Here is a 17,610-nt window from a genome sequence, read left to right as displayed (position 1 = left end):
TTTTGCTGAACAAGACTAAAAGATTCTTGTCAGTAAAATGATCCGATCTTCCCATCACTAATTTGAACTCAACAGCCAAACAAACACACCCACACCCATTTTATTACAGCTCACAAACTAACCTCTATTATGATTGGATGAGTCAATATGAGCCCACTTTGAACATTTTTCATATCAAATCTATTCCCCCCACTTAAGAAAAACAATGTGTTTAATAAGAGCCTTTAGTCCCTGCAACAGGGGTGCTTTTTACCCCAAATACTCTCCTTACTCTTATTGGACAGTTATTGAAAAATCTTTGATTTAATGACCTTAAACAACACTGAAAATGATACATTTGTATTTTGCCTGAAAAGGGATTTTTTTCTACATAAATTTGCATCGTTAAAATAAATAAATAAGTAAATAGATCAAATTACCTCAAAATCAAATTAGACACCACACGCAAAGATCTCATGGAACAGAAAAATGTTCCAGTGTAGTGACAAACAGGTGTTTGTGAAATTGCTGCTGTAGTTTTTGTTGCTATTTAGTGTTTTGTGAGAAAGATAAATCAAAGTAGCCTTTTACTCCGTTGTGCCCTATAGTTCTCACTTTAATGAGTGCCAGATTCAGATAAGTTGCCACAAGAGTTTAACTAAATTGCTGGACTGTCAAAACTGCTACCTGCCCCGTGTGAGGATCGAACTCACGACCTTCAGATTATGAAACTGACGAGCTACCTACTGCGATAACGAGTGATAATTTTGGTTTTGATTGGCTAATGAACACTGCTAATTATAATCCGGCTATTGTCATTGGTTGTTAATGTTTCCGAAAAGTTTACAGCCTTTTTTTTTTTTTTTCTTTTTTTTTTTTTTTTTTGTGGTGAGTTGTCTCCCTCTGGTGGAATGCCAGTTTGCTCAATCCAACTCAAGCCAAGTGATTTCAAAGCAGGTAATTAATAAAGTTATCTAATATAAATTTATGTATCAAATGCACAACAATAGAGCATGCAGCATTTGCTGGCAAAACAATATTACATATGCAAGCTCCATAACATCACTCAATTAAGTTTAAGAGGAAAAGTTGCTCTTATATTTTTTCATTTATATACTATTTATACATTTTTATATTTATTATGTTATATTTATTTATATATATGCCTTGTGAAATAAAATGCTAAACAGTCTATGAAAATGCTTATATGACCATTTAACAATGGATTAAGATAAATCTTATTATTATAGAAGAAGAACATTTTATTTCTATGAGCTCTATGTACAGTGAGTCTTGTAGTCCTACACTTTCAAACTAGGTTTGACAAGAAAGGCCTCAAAATAATTTATACTGCTCAGAAGTTATATGGTCATGAACATTTCAGTATACTCTATAAATGGAAAATTTCTTTATTGTTATGTTTTATATCCTCCAGCCCTTGACCCGTACCTTCCCCACAGGGAAGATGGTCATATCTGGCTTCATTAGGGATTTTTGATCAAATACAATTAGATCCCCAAATTTATGCTGAGGATAGAAACACAGGGACATAATATTTATAAACATTAATATTAAGATCTCTGTTAGCCTATACTCTAAATAAATTCACAGCTTATTGTTGAGTAGGCCTTAATGTGTGCACGTTTATTTGATTGTTTTATCACACAGAACTGTTTCTGTATTTGTGTTGTTGTCTGTCTAATGCCTTACAAACTGTTTGTTGGAAACATTTGCCTCACACTGAACAGGAAGGGCCATTTGAAGAGCAAAAGCAGTTAAAAACACTTTTACACAGAATGTGCTCATTATCATACCAGCGCTTGTCTCTGGCTGAATCCAAGATCCATGAGGCACAAAATGCCCATGTACATAACAAAAGTAAGAACATTTATTTAAAAAAGACTATAAATATTATTTTTAATTCAATCATATGCTGTGACGTTATATTAAAATACATAACCATTTAGTGAATTTACAGAATACTATTTTTCTTATCATGCTTAAAATCACTAATTATTTATAAGTCACAGAAATGTGTAAAGACATATCAATATATCTAAAATGTTACCTGTAAGATGTCTGAGGGTACAAATACAGGCAGAGAACACTAATGGTAAATCACACTCACAAGTTTCTCCACTCTTATGCCATTTTACACTTTACTGTAGTATACTCTACTGTTGCAGTCACTTACATTGCATTTTTCACATTCTGTACATTTTATTGTACATTTATATGTTGTGAGGTGTTGTTTTTGTGTTTTATATAGCACCACATTGTGTATTTGGGAGTGACGAGAGCAATTTTTTTTTTGTTTTGTTTGTTTTTTTTTTGCTAGAAATTATACAGTGCTTAATTTCGTGATTTAATCCTCTCCCTGGCGACAGATCAACTGAATGTAAGAACATTTTCCTCCATATGAGGATCAAGCTCTGCTGGAATCTGATGTACATTGACTGCAGAACAAGACCTGACACATTTGACTCATACTGCATGTCCTTCTGAAAATTACATGTTACTGTGTCCGTTCAACATTTTGTTTTTTAATAGCAGTGTGTTCAAAATAATAAACAAAGCACTGCACTCTTTTCCAACAGTTCAAAAATGATGACAGACTACAGGTGAGATGCATGCTTATAGTTTAATATTTATATGATTACATTTAATATTTAAATATTTAAATTAATTTAAAACAATTTCAGTGTTTCTGTGAGGATGAAAAAGGCACAGAGAAAAAAACTGCATCATGCTTAGCACTGTCCTGACTTGCAGTTTTCAAGATGGGAAGAGAGAGATCGTTTGGCGCCCTTCTTCTTCTTCTCCACCGGATACTTGAAAGTTGGCAACTTTAATTTGCATAATGAAGCAGCTTGGGCACCGATCTGTGGAGAACAATGATACAGTGTTTGTATACAGTATGTGTATATGCCTTTATGTATTTTAGTTTATATATATATATATATATATATATATATATATATATATATATATTTGTTGCAACTGACCAGCTACAAATCATCATTACATAAAATAAATACATGTCAGCTGTGACTACACATTCAGTATCATACCTGTTCAAAGTGTTTTTCTCCGTAGCGAATATAAGTTACTAGATGCTCACAGTTGTTCATCAGCGGATCCCAATACCCACAATTTTTGTGTAATTCCCTTATGACTTGTATCATTTCTTCTTTACTTCTAACTTTCAGTTTTTGGTCCAGGTAGTTGAACTTCCTGGGCTCACCAGAGACATCACTCATTTTATCAAATATACAGTCAGATCCCTTAGGTGGGACATAACCTAGCAGAGAATATACAATATGATTAAGCACAGTTTATTCTGTGAGTAAAACCATGTCCAATTAAATAAACAGGATGACATTTTGGCACATACCTTTACTTATGTATTTATTTATTATACATTGACTGTATTATTCCTAATGTAGGTTACAATGGGGATAAAGGCTCCCCAGGGTAAAAGTCTCATTTGATTTTACTTTCTCCCAAAACACTAAACAGCAACAAAAACTACAACAGGACTTTCCTAAACACACTGTAAAAGTTTCCTGATCCATGAGATCGTTGTGTGTAATGTCTAAAGGATGATTTTGAGGCAATTTGATCTAATATTGAATCATTTTTTAAATATTGCAAATTTATGTAATGTATATCCTGGAAATTATCTATTTTATTATATATATATATATGGATGATTTGGACCATATACAGTAATAAAGAAAAGCAGCCAATAAGTGCCCAACATAGATGGGAACTCCTTCAATACTGTTTAAAAAGCATCCCAGGGTGATACCTCAAGAAGTTGACTAAGAAAATGTCAAGAGTACATTAAACAAATTCCAAAATAAATCAAAACTGTGTTATATTTTAGCATCTTCAGTCACAACATAATTCCCATAGTTCCATTTATGTTTTTCCATAGTTTTGATGACTTTACTATTACTCTAAAATGTGAAAAAATAAATAAAATAAAAAAATTATAATAAAGAATGAGTAAGTGTTTCAAAACTTTTGACTGGTAGAGCGTATATATATATATATATATATATATATATATATATATATATATATATATATATATATATATATATATATAAATTCAATAACTGTCCAGTAAGTGTAAGGATAGAACTAGGGGCTAAAGGCCCCTATTAAACACATTTATTTTTCTTAAGTCGGGGGAAAACATTTGATATGAAGAATGTTCAAAGTGGGCTCACATTGACTGAAGCAATCACAATGGAGATTAATTTGTTTATAGAATATTTGAGATGTAATGAAATATCAAATGTGACTGAATTCATTACTGAATGAATAAGCATTATCCGATGTGGGGTAAAAGGCCACCTTTTAAAAAATAATTATAATAGTAATAAAATAAAAATAAAATATTTTATTCAAAACAACCTTGTGTTGTCATTTCTTTTCACACATTTTGATCCATCAATATTCAATCAAAATAAATGTATTCCTTGAATCTTGATACATTTTGTGACAAAAAAATAAATAAAAAATAAAACAATCCTCAAGGTGTGCATTTAGCCCCATTATACCCTGCACTTTTGAAAATTAAATCCCGCAGTCATGAACAGATCAATTTACCAGTGATATGGAAAATGTCCTCATCTGGTTTTTTCCACTCCAGCCCTTCGATCTTTCCCTTACCCACGTATACAGCCCAGTGAATGTAGGCGGTCACATCTTGTTTAAACGGGGATTTTCGATCAAATGCAATTAGATCCCCAAACTCATACTAAAGGAAAGAACAAATAATGTTTTAGACAGAAACGTGAATATTAAGATCTATGTTAATCTCAAGGTTTCTCAGTTAATCCTTGTGTACCTTCTTATAAGTGTTTTACAAACTGGTAACTGAAAAACATTTACCTGAACTGACAGGGTCAGTTGAAGAGCAAAAGTATTTAAAAACACTTTTACCCACATTGCCCTCATTTTCATACCAGCTTGTCCCTATTTGAATCCAAGTTTCTTGAGGCAGAAGATTCCCATGTAAAAAAAATATATATATATTTTTTTTTTTGAGAAAATTACTAAAATGTTGTTTTTATAAGCAAATATTATAATGCTGTTTTAAATCATAGTAGGGAGGATTCTATTGCATTTAAAGAAATAAATGACTATTTTTGCAGGTTACTCAGTAAAGACAGAATTATATCCAAAACCATACCTGTATGTTGCCAGATCGTATGCCAGTAACAGTAGGCAGACAGCAAAAGATGTAAAACAACACAAGTCAGACCACTTTTAATGCCTTCGCCATGCAACGGTTGACTGATAGGGAAATCAGACATGGGCTTCCCGATAACGTTGCAACTCAAGCTTTTACGATAATTTTAACTATCGTCGCTCGTTAGTTTATGATGGAGTGACGCCTGTTTCCCAAACCAGTACGCAGATCGCTCGTAATCAAGTTGAACTTAAGTGCTTCATTACGGGAGCTGTCCAGTCCAAAGGTGCTGATCACTTTGGTCAGAAGTCTTCTTGTCTTCAGGAGTTTGTCTTCTCAACATAAAAATAATGTGGAAATACTAACAAACATGGAAGTTGTCTGTAACCTTGTCGAGGTGCCGAATTTAATTAAAGAAATAATGTTGGCTTTAGTAAGATGGCGTTTCAGATGTAGGCTATTGATGCTAAATCATAGAGATGAATGAAAGTCACGCAATAAATGCATGTAACGTAAATGTACGAGATGTGAATCATAAGGGGCTCTCACGTAGCATAAAGTTTTGTTACTTTGGCTGGAAACTGATGCACACGTAACTGTATTAAAATGAAGGGCATCAGTATTGAACTACTCATACACCTACAGTATCAAAATATTAATAGATCATCTGGTTAGAGTTCAAGGTACTGTAAACTTATAGCCTTACTCAGGGCCGGCTCAGGCACTGTTGGCGCCCTAGGGGAGATTTTCGATTGGCGCCCCCACTTAATGAACTTAAGATAGGTTCAAATCTCTCCTTAATTTACGAACGTTTTTACGAACTACGTAGATAACGATGCTTTTGGGAAACACGCCTCACAGCCTGTCCTGTCTACACCGGACGCGAGCGGCGTGTGCCCTCAGAAGCAACAGAACCTCATTATAATCATTGGCACAAGCCCCTGAGGCTCTGCCCCCTGACCCCCTGACAGTTCCATCCTGGTATCCTGATCCTCAGCCAGTTCCCTTCCCTCGATCCATTCCTGGATCCTCATCTACCAACTCCTCCTTGGCCTCATAATCATCCTCCGGATCCTTGCTGGTCTGCATGACCCTGCCCTCCATCCATCCGTCATTGGGTGCCAGGAATGTCACAGTGTGAACACTTTTTGTCATCTTTCTGTGTTTTTCCCCTGAACTTTATTTCCCTTCATGCACCTTCCAGCCATCCTAATCACACACACCTGTTCCCAATTCCCTATGATCATTGATCCCAGCTGTTCCTTGTTATGTCTTTAGTTCCTATTTGGGTATATATATATATATATATATATATATATATATATAGCCCTCATGTTTCCCTTAGTGTTTGTCGGTTCTTGTTTATTTGTACACATGCTAATGTATGCTAGTGTTTTCATCTTTGCTTATTCTTCATCTGAGTTCCATAATAAATAGTTCTACTTTTGGATCCACACTCTCTGTCGTCTTGTCCTTCCCAGTAGCATGACAAGTGGATCAAAATGACTTAATCCACATTTAAGTTAAACATAAATGGTTTTACTATCACATAATGGGAACATTCTCATCATAAGCAGAGAATTCTGCTAGGCTAACTAGTAATTCCAAAGTTTTGCTTATCTTTCTTTGCCATCCATGCCAGAGATTATGACATCTGTAATTCATTTTCACAGCATTAGAACAAAAATACAGTATGTTTGATTATTATGAAAGAGAAAGTAACATGCTGATTAATAAAGCTAAATTTAGATGGGGAAAATTTTAAGAGTCAAAAGGCACCACATTAACATCCTGTCATAAACCTGGCTTAGCTGAACTGTCAGAGTCATATAAGACAGATAAAGATAAGTTTCACTTTGCTTCATATTCATTTTCTGCTGTATGTTTTAACGAGTTACACTATCCATCTATATTGCTGCTCACCATGTCTCCACTACTGCCACCACGCCTGCAACTCTACGTACAGTAAAATCAGTAAATATCAATAAATCAGGCCACGCCTCTTTAGTGGGGGAGAGAGGCAACGTGCGCGGAGCAGAAATGAAGTGCGTTCAGCACAAGTGATCAGTGTTATTTATTCATTTCTTTAGAAGTTGAATGGGGAAAAAATTACTGAGTGCACCTTTAAGATATCTAATTTTGGCCAAATTCTAAGGTAGCATCATATGTATCCTTTCAGGATGCTGCCATTGAAGACAGCTGGCTATGTAGGCAGGAGACAGTGAGGCAGCTCTCTAAGTTTTGGACCAGATCCATAATGTATGACATGTATCCATGTATGAGTACAGAGAGCACATCACTATAAAAACAGGTAATTGCCAGGCATTTAAGCCATTTTTCTTAAGTCCTGGGGTTAGGGCATATGCTGCCTCCCAGGAACAAACTGAGGCCCCTTTGTACAATACCAGGATGGCCGCTCAAACACTTCTGGTGCCTTCACCTCCTGCTGGCAGTTTACCGTTGAGTCAGTGATCCAGTGCTATGTAGACCATTTCAAGCATGTTAACAAGGAATTTGAACGCAAATTTTCCTGCAGCACTTCCAGTATCATTAGCCGATCCTTTAAATAGGGCTCTGAGTTAACATATTTTCCTCAAATAACGTCAAACATTTACCTGAAGTGACATATCCAGACGTTTTGTTGATACTGAGCATCTACGCAAGAGAGGCGATAAAAATGTATCGTAGTTTAGATGCTCACAATTATTTCTTCAGCGGAGAGCTTGGGAATGATCGCTCCTGTTATAACCATGGTTGAGGAGTACATGTAACGGGATTATGTATTTAAAATACAAAATATAAGTAACTGTATTCCACTACAGTTACAATTTAAATTGGCATTACAATTTAAATTGGCTTTCCAGGGTTACAAAGGGTCACTTCCTGTTCCTGTTGCTGACGGCAACGAGTGTTTGTAGCCTATTAGCCTGCTTAGCATTGCTTATTCTTATTCTCATACATTAATTGTTTTATCCTTTCTCATTTTACTGCGTGTTTCGGGTTTTCCGATTTTCTACTGTTTCATCTGTGTGTATTTTACCTGTTGCTGCTGGCACCTAGCCCGAGTCTGTTTGTAGCCTGCTAGCTTTTTTAGCATCACTTATCTGTTTTCAGCCTTTAATCCTTAACATCTGCCATTTTTCAGTGCGCATCGGGTTCCCCCCCGCATTATTCTCTTATCGCGATTCAACTGCATGAATTTTCCACGTGCATTTGCTTTCTATTTTTATCGCAATTAAACTCTGTGCATTTTACAGCACTAATCCGTCTGACATCAGATCAAATTTACAAGTGCTGGCTAAAGCTAAACGTAGATTTTCTAAAACTGTTACTCATGTCGGCACTAATGATGTCTGGCTTCGCCAGTCAGAGATCACTAGAAATAATGTTAAAGAGGTATGTGAATTTGCAAAAACTATGTCAGACACTGTAATATGCTCTGGCCCCCTCCCTGCTCGTTGTGGTGACGAGGTTAATAGTAGATTAGTGTCACTGAATGGCTGGATGTCTGAGTGGTGTCCAGAGAATAGCATAGGATTTATAGACAATTGGAAGAGTTTTTGGGGTAGACCTGACCTGCTAAAGAGAGACGGACTCCATACCTCCAGGGAAGTGCCGCCCTCATCTCTAGTAATTTATGATGGAGTTAATAGTGATAGTATTTGACTAACTGGGGCCCAGGTCAAGAAGCAGACAAACTGGTTAATCCAAATGTCTGCTAGCTGCCTTGAGACGTCACACAGGTCACATAAACTACAACACATAGAGACTGTATCACCTAGATATCATATAGAGACTGTGTCTGTTCCCCAAACTACCAAACACAAAACCCTCACTAAATCATTTAGAAAAAATGTGATTACGGTCAAACTTGAACAAAATAAAAAAATTAAAGATAAACATCATGTAAAGATAAGACTACTAAACATTAGATCTCTTTCTACCAAAGCACTAATTGTAGATTCAGTTATTACAGATCATAGTTTGGGTGTGCTCTGTTTGACTGAAACCTGGCTTAAACCGGATGAATATATTAGTTTAATCAGAATCAGAATCAGAATGAGCTTTATTGCCAAGTATGCTTACACATACAAGGAATTTGTCTTGGTGACAGGAGCTTCCAGCACACAACAATACAAAACAGCAACAAGACTTAATAGACAATATACATATATATATATATATATATATATATATATATATATATATATATATATATACAGGTGCATCTCAATAAATTAGAATGTCGTGGAAAAGTTCATTTATTTCAGTAATTCAACTCAAATTGTGAAACTCGTGTATTAAATAAATTCAATGTATACAGACTGAAGTAGTTTAAGTCTTTGGTTCTTTTAATTGTGATGATTTTGGCTCACATTTAACAAAAACCCACCAATTCACTATCTCAAAAAATTAGAATATGGTGACATGCCAATCAGCTAATCAACTCAAAACACCTGCAAAGGTTTCCTGAGCCTTCAAAATGGTCTCTCAGTTTGGTTCACTAGGCTACACAATCATGGGGAAGACTGCTGATCTGACAGTTGTCCAGAAGACAATCATTGACACCCTTCACAAGGAGGGTAAGCCACAAACATTCATTGCCAAAGAAGCTGGCTGTTCACAGAGTGCTGTATCCAAGCATGTTAACAGAAAGTTGAGTGGAAGGAAAAAGTGTGGAAGAAAAAGATGCACAACCAACCGAGAGAACCGCAGCCTTATGATTGTCAAGCAAAATCGATTCAAGAATTTGGGTGAACTTCACAAGGAATGGACTGAGGCTGGGGTCAAGGCATCAAGAGCCACCACACACAGACATGTCAAGGAATTTGGCTACAGTTGTCGTATTCCTCTTGTTAAGCCACTCCTGAACCACAGACAACGTCAAAGGCGTCTTACCTGGGCTAAGGAGAAGAAGAACTGGACTGTTGCCCAGTGGTCCAAAGTCCTCTTTTCAGATGAGAGCAAGTTTTGTATTTCATTTGGAAACCAAGGTCCTAGAGTCTGGAGGAAGGGTGGAGAAGCTCATAGCCCAAGCTGCTTGAAGTCCAGTGTTAAGTTTCCACAGTCTGTGATGATTTGGGGTGCAATGTCATCTACTGGTGTAGGTCCATTGTGTTTTTGAAAACCAAAGTCACTGCACCCGTTTACCAAGAAATTTTGGAGCACTTCATGCTTCCTTCTGCTGACCAGCTTTTTAAAGATGCTGATTTCATTTTCCAGCAGGATTTGGCACCTGCCCACACTGCCAAAAGCACCAAAAGTTGGTTAAATGACCATGGTGTTGGTGTGCTTGACTGGCCAGTAAACTCACCAGACCTGAACCCCATAGAGAATCTATGGGTATTGTCAAGCGGAACATGAGAAACAAGAGACCAAAAAATGCAGATGAGCTGAAGGCCACTGTCAAAGAAATCTGGGCTTCCATACCACCTCAGCAGTGCCACAAACTGATCACCTCCATGCCACGCCGAATTGAGGCAGTAATTAAAGCAAAAGGAGCTCCTACCAAGTATTGAGTACATATACAGTAAATGAACATACTTTCCAGAAGGCCAACAATTCACTAAAAATGTTTTTTTTTTATTGGTCTTATGATGTATTCTAATTTTTTGAGATAGTGAATTGGTGGGTTTTTGTTAAATGTGAGCTAAAATTATCACAATTAAAAGAACCAAAGACTTAAACTACTTCAGTCTGTGTGCATTGAATTTATTTAATACACGAGTTTCACAATTTGAGTTGAATTACTGAAATAAATGAACTTTTCCACGACATTCTAATTTATTGAGATGCACCTGTATATATATATATATACACACAGACACACACAGACACACACATACGTAGTGTAAATCTATATACTATATACAGTGCAAGGAAATGTAATGGCAGAAGAGGTTGGATGTGTTGGATAATTTAAAAAGACTAAGCTGTGTATTGCACATTAATTATTGCTCAATGGGGCAGTTTTAACTGTTCATGAGATAGAAAGCCTGTGGGAAAAATATTGTTCCTGTGCCTGACAGTTCTGGTGCTCAGAGCTCTGAAGCATCGGCCAGAAGGCAACAGTTCAAAAAGGTAGTGGGTAGGGTGAGTGGGGTCCAGAGTGATTCTTCCAGCCTTTTTCTCACTCTGGAAGTGTATAGTTCTTGAAGGGAGGGCAGGGGGCAGCCAATAATCCTCTCAGCAGTCCGAACTGTCCTTTGTAGTCTTCTGATATCCGATTTCATAGCTGAACCAAACCAGACAGTTATAGAAGTGCAGAGGACAGACTCAGTGACTGCTGAGTAGAACTGTATCAGCAGCGCCTGTGGCAGGTTGAACTTCCTCAACTGGTTAAGGAAGTACAACCTCTGCTGGGCCTTTTTCACAATGGAGTCAATGGAGCCACTTCAGGTCCTGTGAAATGGTAGTGCCCAGGAACCTGAATGACTCCACTGCTGCCACAGTGCTGTTTAGAATGGTGAGGGGGGACAGTGTTGGGGTGTCCCTCCTAAAGTCCACAATTATCTCCACCATTTTGAGCATGTTCAGCTCAAGGTTGTTTTGACTGCACCAGACAGCCTGTCGTTTCACCTCCCTCCTGACTCATCATCATCTTGGATGAGGCCGATGACAGTGGTGTCATCTGCAAACTTCAGGAGCTTGACAGAGGGGTCCTTGGCAATGCAGTCGTTGATGTAGGGGGAGAAGTGTAGTGGGGAGAGCACACATCCCTGGGGGGTACCAGTGCTGATTGTACAGGTGCTGGAAGTGAATTTCCCCTGTCTCACAAGCAGCTGCCAGTCCGTCAGAAAGCTGGTAATCCACTGACAAATAGATGTGGGAACAGAGAGTTGGTGTAATTTAGTCCGTAGAATAGTAGGGATGATGGTGTTGAAAGCCGAACTGAAGTCCACAAAAAGGATCCTTGCGTATGTCCCTGGTCTGTCCAGATGTTGCAGGATATTATGCAATCCCATGTTGACTGCATCATCCAAAGATCTGTTTGCTCGATAACCAAATTGAAGGGGATCTAGAAAGGGTCCAGTGATGTCCTTCAGGTGAGCTAACACCAGTCTCTCAAATGACTTCATGACCACAGACGTCAGGGCGACAGGTCTGTAGTCATTAAGTCCTGTGATTTTTGGGTTCTTTGGGACAGGAATGATGATTGATCATTTGAAGCCGCAGGGAACTTCACTCTGCTCCAGTGATCTATTGAAAATCAGTGTGAAGATGGGGGCCAGCTGGTTAGCAAAGGATCTAAGACATGCAGGTGAAACACCATCTGGGCCCTGTGATTTCCTTATCTTTTATTTTCGAAAATAGCAGCACACATCATCTTCACAGATCTTAAGTGCATGTTGAGTAGAAGGAGGGGGAACTGGCCCCACACAGTGAGTCTGGTTTCTCCTAAGGTTATTTTTCTCCATTAACCAACATCTTATAGAGTTTTGTGTTCCTTCGGCATGCTCACTGGGGTTATAAATACAATTATAATACAATCCCCATTCACACAGATCCGTGAAAATGACTAAAAACGCTGTATTATGCATGCCAGGCCAGTAGTTGGAGATGTCATTTTGTAAAGATACACTATGCACCAGCGCACATAAGCATTCTTCCACAGAGCGGTGAATGCAAACAATGAAGATGGCAAAAGCATCGAGCAATTTTGTCTGAACGTACGATGAGGTTGCTTTATTCTACAAGTCTTGAGCAGCACAAACACAGTCCTGTAGTCCGCCATTGTAGTTTTGAATGTCTCGCGCACTGAACACGTAATACGCATGCGCGTGACTTCATCGTTTTCACAGATTCGCGTTTTTTGTATGTTTACACAGAGACGATAAAGGCATTGTTTTCAAAAACTTGCACTTTGTAACCCATTTTCAAATGTTTGCGTTTTCAGGCCCCAAAACGCCATTGTCATAAACAGCCAGGGTGCATCAAAAAATTTCCGTTTTTGGTAGAAAATGTTGACGTGTAAATGGCCCCTTAGACATTATAGATATTACAGTTTTATTTTATTTTAATGCTTGATCTTCTGTAAAGCTGCTTTGAAACGATGTGTGTTGTGATAGGCGCTATATAAATAAAAATGACTTGACTTAAATCATTGGTAATTAGAATACAGTTACATTCAAAAAGTATTTTGATTACTGAAGAGATTATTTTGCATTTTATTGTCATTTGTTTCATTTAATATTTAGTCCTTTCAGATGGAAAACATTTACACATATAATTGATGCGATCCAAAGTGCACTTGAACAGCGGTGAAACACTTTCTTATGATGTGTTACATTCATAGAGGACTATGAGCTCATGGCCACACATTGGAAACAGGTCAGTCAGCCTTTGGCACTTTATGATGAGGAGATAGGAGAGGGTAGCCTGCTGGATGATGTCGGGGAGTTCCTTCGTCGTCGGGCAGAGCCTCCAGCCCTATTAATCAGTATTGTTGGAGCATTATGGATGAGTGGTCTGCACCTACCTACAACCTAGCACCTCGTTATGACAGAGAGAGCATCAGAGAGTTGTCACAGTTTCAAGTTCCTATACAGTCAGCTCTGACAGCTCAGTCTTCCCCTTATCACAGGCCCTGGGAAGGGAACCAGACTTAGTTCACTCCACAGAGTGCTCATATAACCCCACATAATCCTCAGCAGTCACACAGTGCTATATCCTACCCTGCTGACTCACACTTAACACCTTTGCCTCACCTAACCCCATGCCGCCACCGTCACACCTAACAGAGTCCCTCATCCCACCTATAGTGCAAGCTATAACCCTACAGTCTCCTCAGAGCAGGCTGCTGATGGGAGAGATTGTGATGATGCTCCCTAATCAGCTAGTTAAAGGGAGAGATGCACCAAGAGCAGGTGCTGGACTTACTGGGCAAGATGCTCAGCGAGATTCAAGCAGTAAGAGATCAGATACAGGCAGGATCACCTGTAAAGCCCCCTACCCATTGTGACCTCCTGCCTAACGGTTATAAAAGTGAAACTGTCAGCTGTTCCTACCATAGAGGAGGTCTGCTACCCAATGATTACAGTAGTTGGGGTCCTGCTCATAGCCATCATGCACTTTAGTACAGGGGACCCAAGTGATTTCATTAGACTCAAGATCACCCTAGAGAACCTCCTACCCCCTGACGCTACAGAGCTCTTCCGTTACCAAATCCTGATGGATCATCTGAGGCTAGATGTGGCAAGGCTAGTAGCTGACTCCTATCACAATTCACCTTTCCCCTACTCTGACACTATGGCAGCCCTTACTTAGAGATTAGGACAGCCATATAAGCTAGTTCTTAGGAGGATAGCCAAAGTAATGGATGCCCCTGATATTTGATGAGGTGATATTTCAGCCTTTGATGGATTCGCCCAAGTAATAAAGTTAGATCCCTCGTAGGCATGCTAGAGATACTAGGTCCTGAGGGCAGATCTGAGTTAAAGTGCGGGTCACATGTTGAGAGGCTACTCAGTAAGCTACCCACTGAGATGCGGTCAGAGTTCAGGCGACACATGTTCTGCCGTTCTGGGGAAGTTTACATACTCTTAGACTTCTCAGAATGGCTGCAGTATGAGTCATGGTGCCAGAGCAGTGAGGCCCACATCCCTGAACAGGGGAGAAATTTAGAGCACCAGGTAGAATGAGAGAGAGAGACGGAGCCCTTGCTAGACGGTCAGCCACAGTTCTCCATGGAACAGACGCTAGCCCTATTAAGCTGCCTGCCGCAACAGGCCCTGTAGTTCCCTCAGTCAGTTCGTGGGCAGCCAAAGTGAACCCCTTAAGAAACTGTAACACTTCTCAGTGGAAGGAGGAGGCAAGAAGCAAGGTTTCCTGGTTCAAGTAGGCGTTTAATTGTGCACCATGTCGCTTACAGTTCCACACACACTCAACAGTTTCACAAGCAAATTACTTAAAGAGTCCCACTTCATTACATCATCAGCATAACAATATATAACACCGTGGCCTTCCTTGCGCCAATCTCTCTCCCTGACTGCTGGCGGTGTGGCTCTTTTAAGCCACTCTCCCTGTGCTCACTGAAATTAGAGACAGGTGCTAGACATAATTTAGCTCAGTTGTAAGCGCCCTTACCGCTTTCTCTCTCTCAGGAGAGATGCTTGACCACGCCTCCGCTGCCACATATCCCCACCGCCCGACTCAGGCCGGGGCGGCATCCGGCCTGCCTACCACTCCCCTCCCATTCCTGGAGAGGAAGTCGGCGACAGCCATCTGCGCCCCCGGTCTGTAGACCACCTTGAACTTAAACGGCTGAAGAGCCAGATACCAACGGGTGATCCGCGCATTGGTATCTTTCATGCGGTGGAGCCACCGGAGCAGGGCGTGATCGGAACAGAGGGTGAAGGCCCGCCCCAACAGGTAGTATCGGAGAGTGAGGACCACCCACTTGATGGCAAGACACTCCTTTTCCACGGTGCTGTACTTAGTTTCCCTCAACGAGAGTTTACAGCTAATGTACAGCACCGGGCACTCCTCCCCCTCCACCACCTGCGAGAGCACGGCCCCCAGCCCTCTGTCTGAAGCATCTGTCTGTAAAACAAAAGGGAGAGAGAAGTCAGGTGAATGTAAAAGCGCCCCCCCCGCAAAGTGTGGCTTTAACTTGCGTGAACGCCCGCTGACACTGCTCCGTCCACTGGACTGGGTCTGGAGCTCCCTTTTTAGTGAGATCAGTCAGCAGGCTGGTGATATCCAAATAATTAGGCACGAACCTTCTATAATAGCCAGCCAGCCCCAGGAACTGTCTCACCCCCTTTTTGGTCTTGGGCCTCGGGCAGGTCGCAATCGCTGCTGTCTTGTTAATTTGGGGACGCACCTGCCCGTGGCCCAAGTGGAACCCCAGATACTGTACCTCCACCCGCCCAATCACGCACTTCTTTGGGTTTGCTGTGAGTCCCGCTCGGCGCAGCGATCTCAGAACCACCCTCAGATGTTGCATGTGCTGCTGCCAATCATTGCTGTAAATGATGATGTCATCTAAACAGGCAGCGGCGTAAGCTGAATGCGGTCTGAGGATTCAGTCCATGAGCCGCTGAAACGTAGCTGGGGCTCCAAACAAACTGACCGGAAGTGTCACAAACTAGTGTAAACCAAACAGTGTGGAGAAGGCGTTTTTTTCACGGGAAATTGTTGTCAAGGGGATCTGCCAATAACCCTTCATCAAATCCAATGTCGAATAAAATCAAGCAGTGCCCAACCGATTGAGCAACTCATCCACGCGAGGCATTGGATATGCATCAAATTTAGACACCGCATTGACTTTCCTATAATCCACACAGAACTGTACAGACCCGTCGCTCTTAGGCACTAGAACAACTGGGCTGGACAAATCACTGTGGGATCTTCTATTACCCCCATATCGAACATTGCATCCAATTCTTCCTGAACAATTTTCTTCATGTGTTTGGGTAATCGGTAGGGGTGGCTAAGTACCACGACCCCCGGCTCGGTCTCGATGTGGTGGTGAATGAGGTTTGTATGCCCCGGTAGAGGGGAAAACACATCCGCAAACTCCTGTTGCAACCTAGCAACCTCTGCGAGTTGACTCAGTGACAGGTGGTCTCCGCAAGTGACCGGGGTGAACTGTTTATGTTTTGAACTCACCTCCGGTCCGAGCTCCGCCTTCTCGGGAACTACCATAGCCAACGTCACAGGGACCGCCTCCCTCGACAATTTCAGGAGATTGAGGTGGTATATTTGACGTGCGCCCCCTCCATCGGTTCGTTTAACCTCATAATCGAGATCTCCCACTCGTCGTGTGACCTCAAAGGGTCCTTGCCACTTGGCGAGTAATTTAGAGCACGATGTGGGAAGCAATACAAGCACTTTATCTCCTGGTGCAAATTCCCTTAGCTGAGTTCCCCTGTCATACAGTCAGTGCTGTCGTTGTTGAGCTTGGAGCAAATTCTCCTGTGTTAGCTGCCCCAAAGTGTGGAGTTTTGCTCTAAGATCAAGAATGTATTGAATTTCATTCTTACTATTTGAATGTCCCTCCTCCCAGGCCTCTCGCAATACATCAAGCACACCGCGTGGGCATCGCCCATACAGCAGGTCAAATGGAGAGAAGCCAGTGGAGGCTTGCGGGACCTCTCATACTGCAAATAACAGGGGGTCGAGCCATTTATCCAAATTTCTAGCATCGTTGTGCACAAAATTATGAATCATGTTTTTGAGGGTTTTATTAAATTGTTCCACCAGGCCATCCATTTGAGGATGGTACACGCTGGTGTGAATTGATTTAATACTCAACAATTTGTACAGCTCGTGTAGTGTCTGTGACATAAACGTTGTGCCCTGATCGGTGAGGATTTCTTTCGGAATCCCCACTCAGGAGATTATTTTGAAGAGTGCCTCCGCAACACTGCGTGCTGAGATGTTGCGAAGAGGCACTGCTTCCGGATATCGCGTTGCATAGT

At 40.4% G+C, this 17,610-nt stretch overlaps 1 protein-coding gene and 1 pseudogene across 1 annotated transcript; one reads left to right on the top strand and one right to left on the bottom strand.

Annotated features, from left to right (window-relative positions):
• LOC127441218 (alpha-2-macroglobulin-like protein 1) overlaps positions 1-17,610 on the top strand; it is a 104,008-nt pseudogene that overhangs the window by 47,086 nt on the left and 39,312 nt on the right.
• Positions 2,602-5,309, bottom strand: LOC127441114 (phospholipase A and acyltransferase 4-like). Its single transcript, XM_051698320.1, has 5 exons — positions 5,186-5,309; positions 4,885-4,986; positions 4,600-4,750; positions 3,051-3,280; positions 2,602-2,861 (listed from the first exon to the last, which is right to left on the bottom strand). The coding sequence occupies exons 2-5, from the start codon at positions 4,954-4,956 to the stop codon at positions 2,730-2,732; spliced, it is 585 nt and encodes a 194-aa protein (XP_051554280.1). The 5' UTR covers positions 4,957-4,986; positions 5,186-5,309; the 3' UTR covers positions 2,602-2,729.

Source organism: Myxocyprinus asiaticus, chromosome 5, assembly GCF_019703515.2.
Source record: "Myxocyprinus asiaticus isolate MX2 ecotype Aquarium Trade chromosome 5, UBuf_Myxa_2, whole genome shotgun sequence".
Taxonomy (NCBI): Eukaryota; Metazoa; Chordata; class Actinopteri; order Cypriniformes; family Catostomidae; genus Myxocyprinus; species Myxocyprinus asiaticus.
This window is presented reverse-complemented; position numbering and strand designations above follow the sequence as displayed.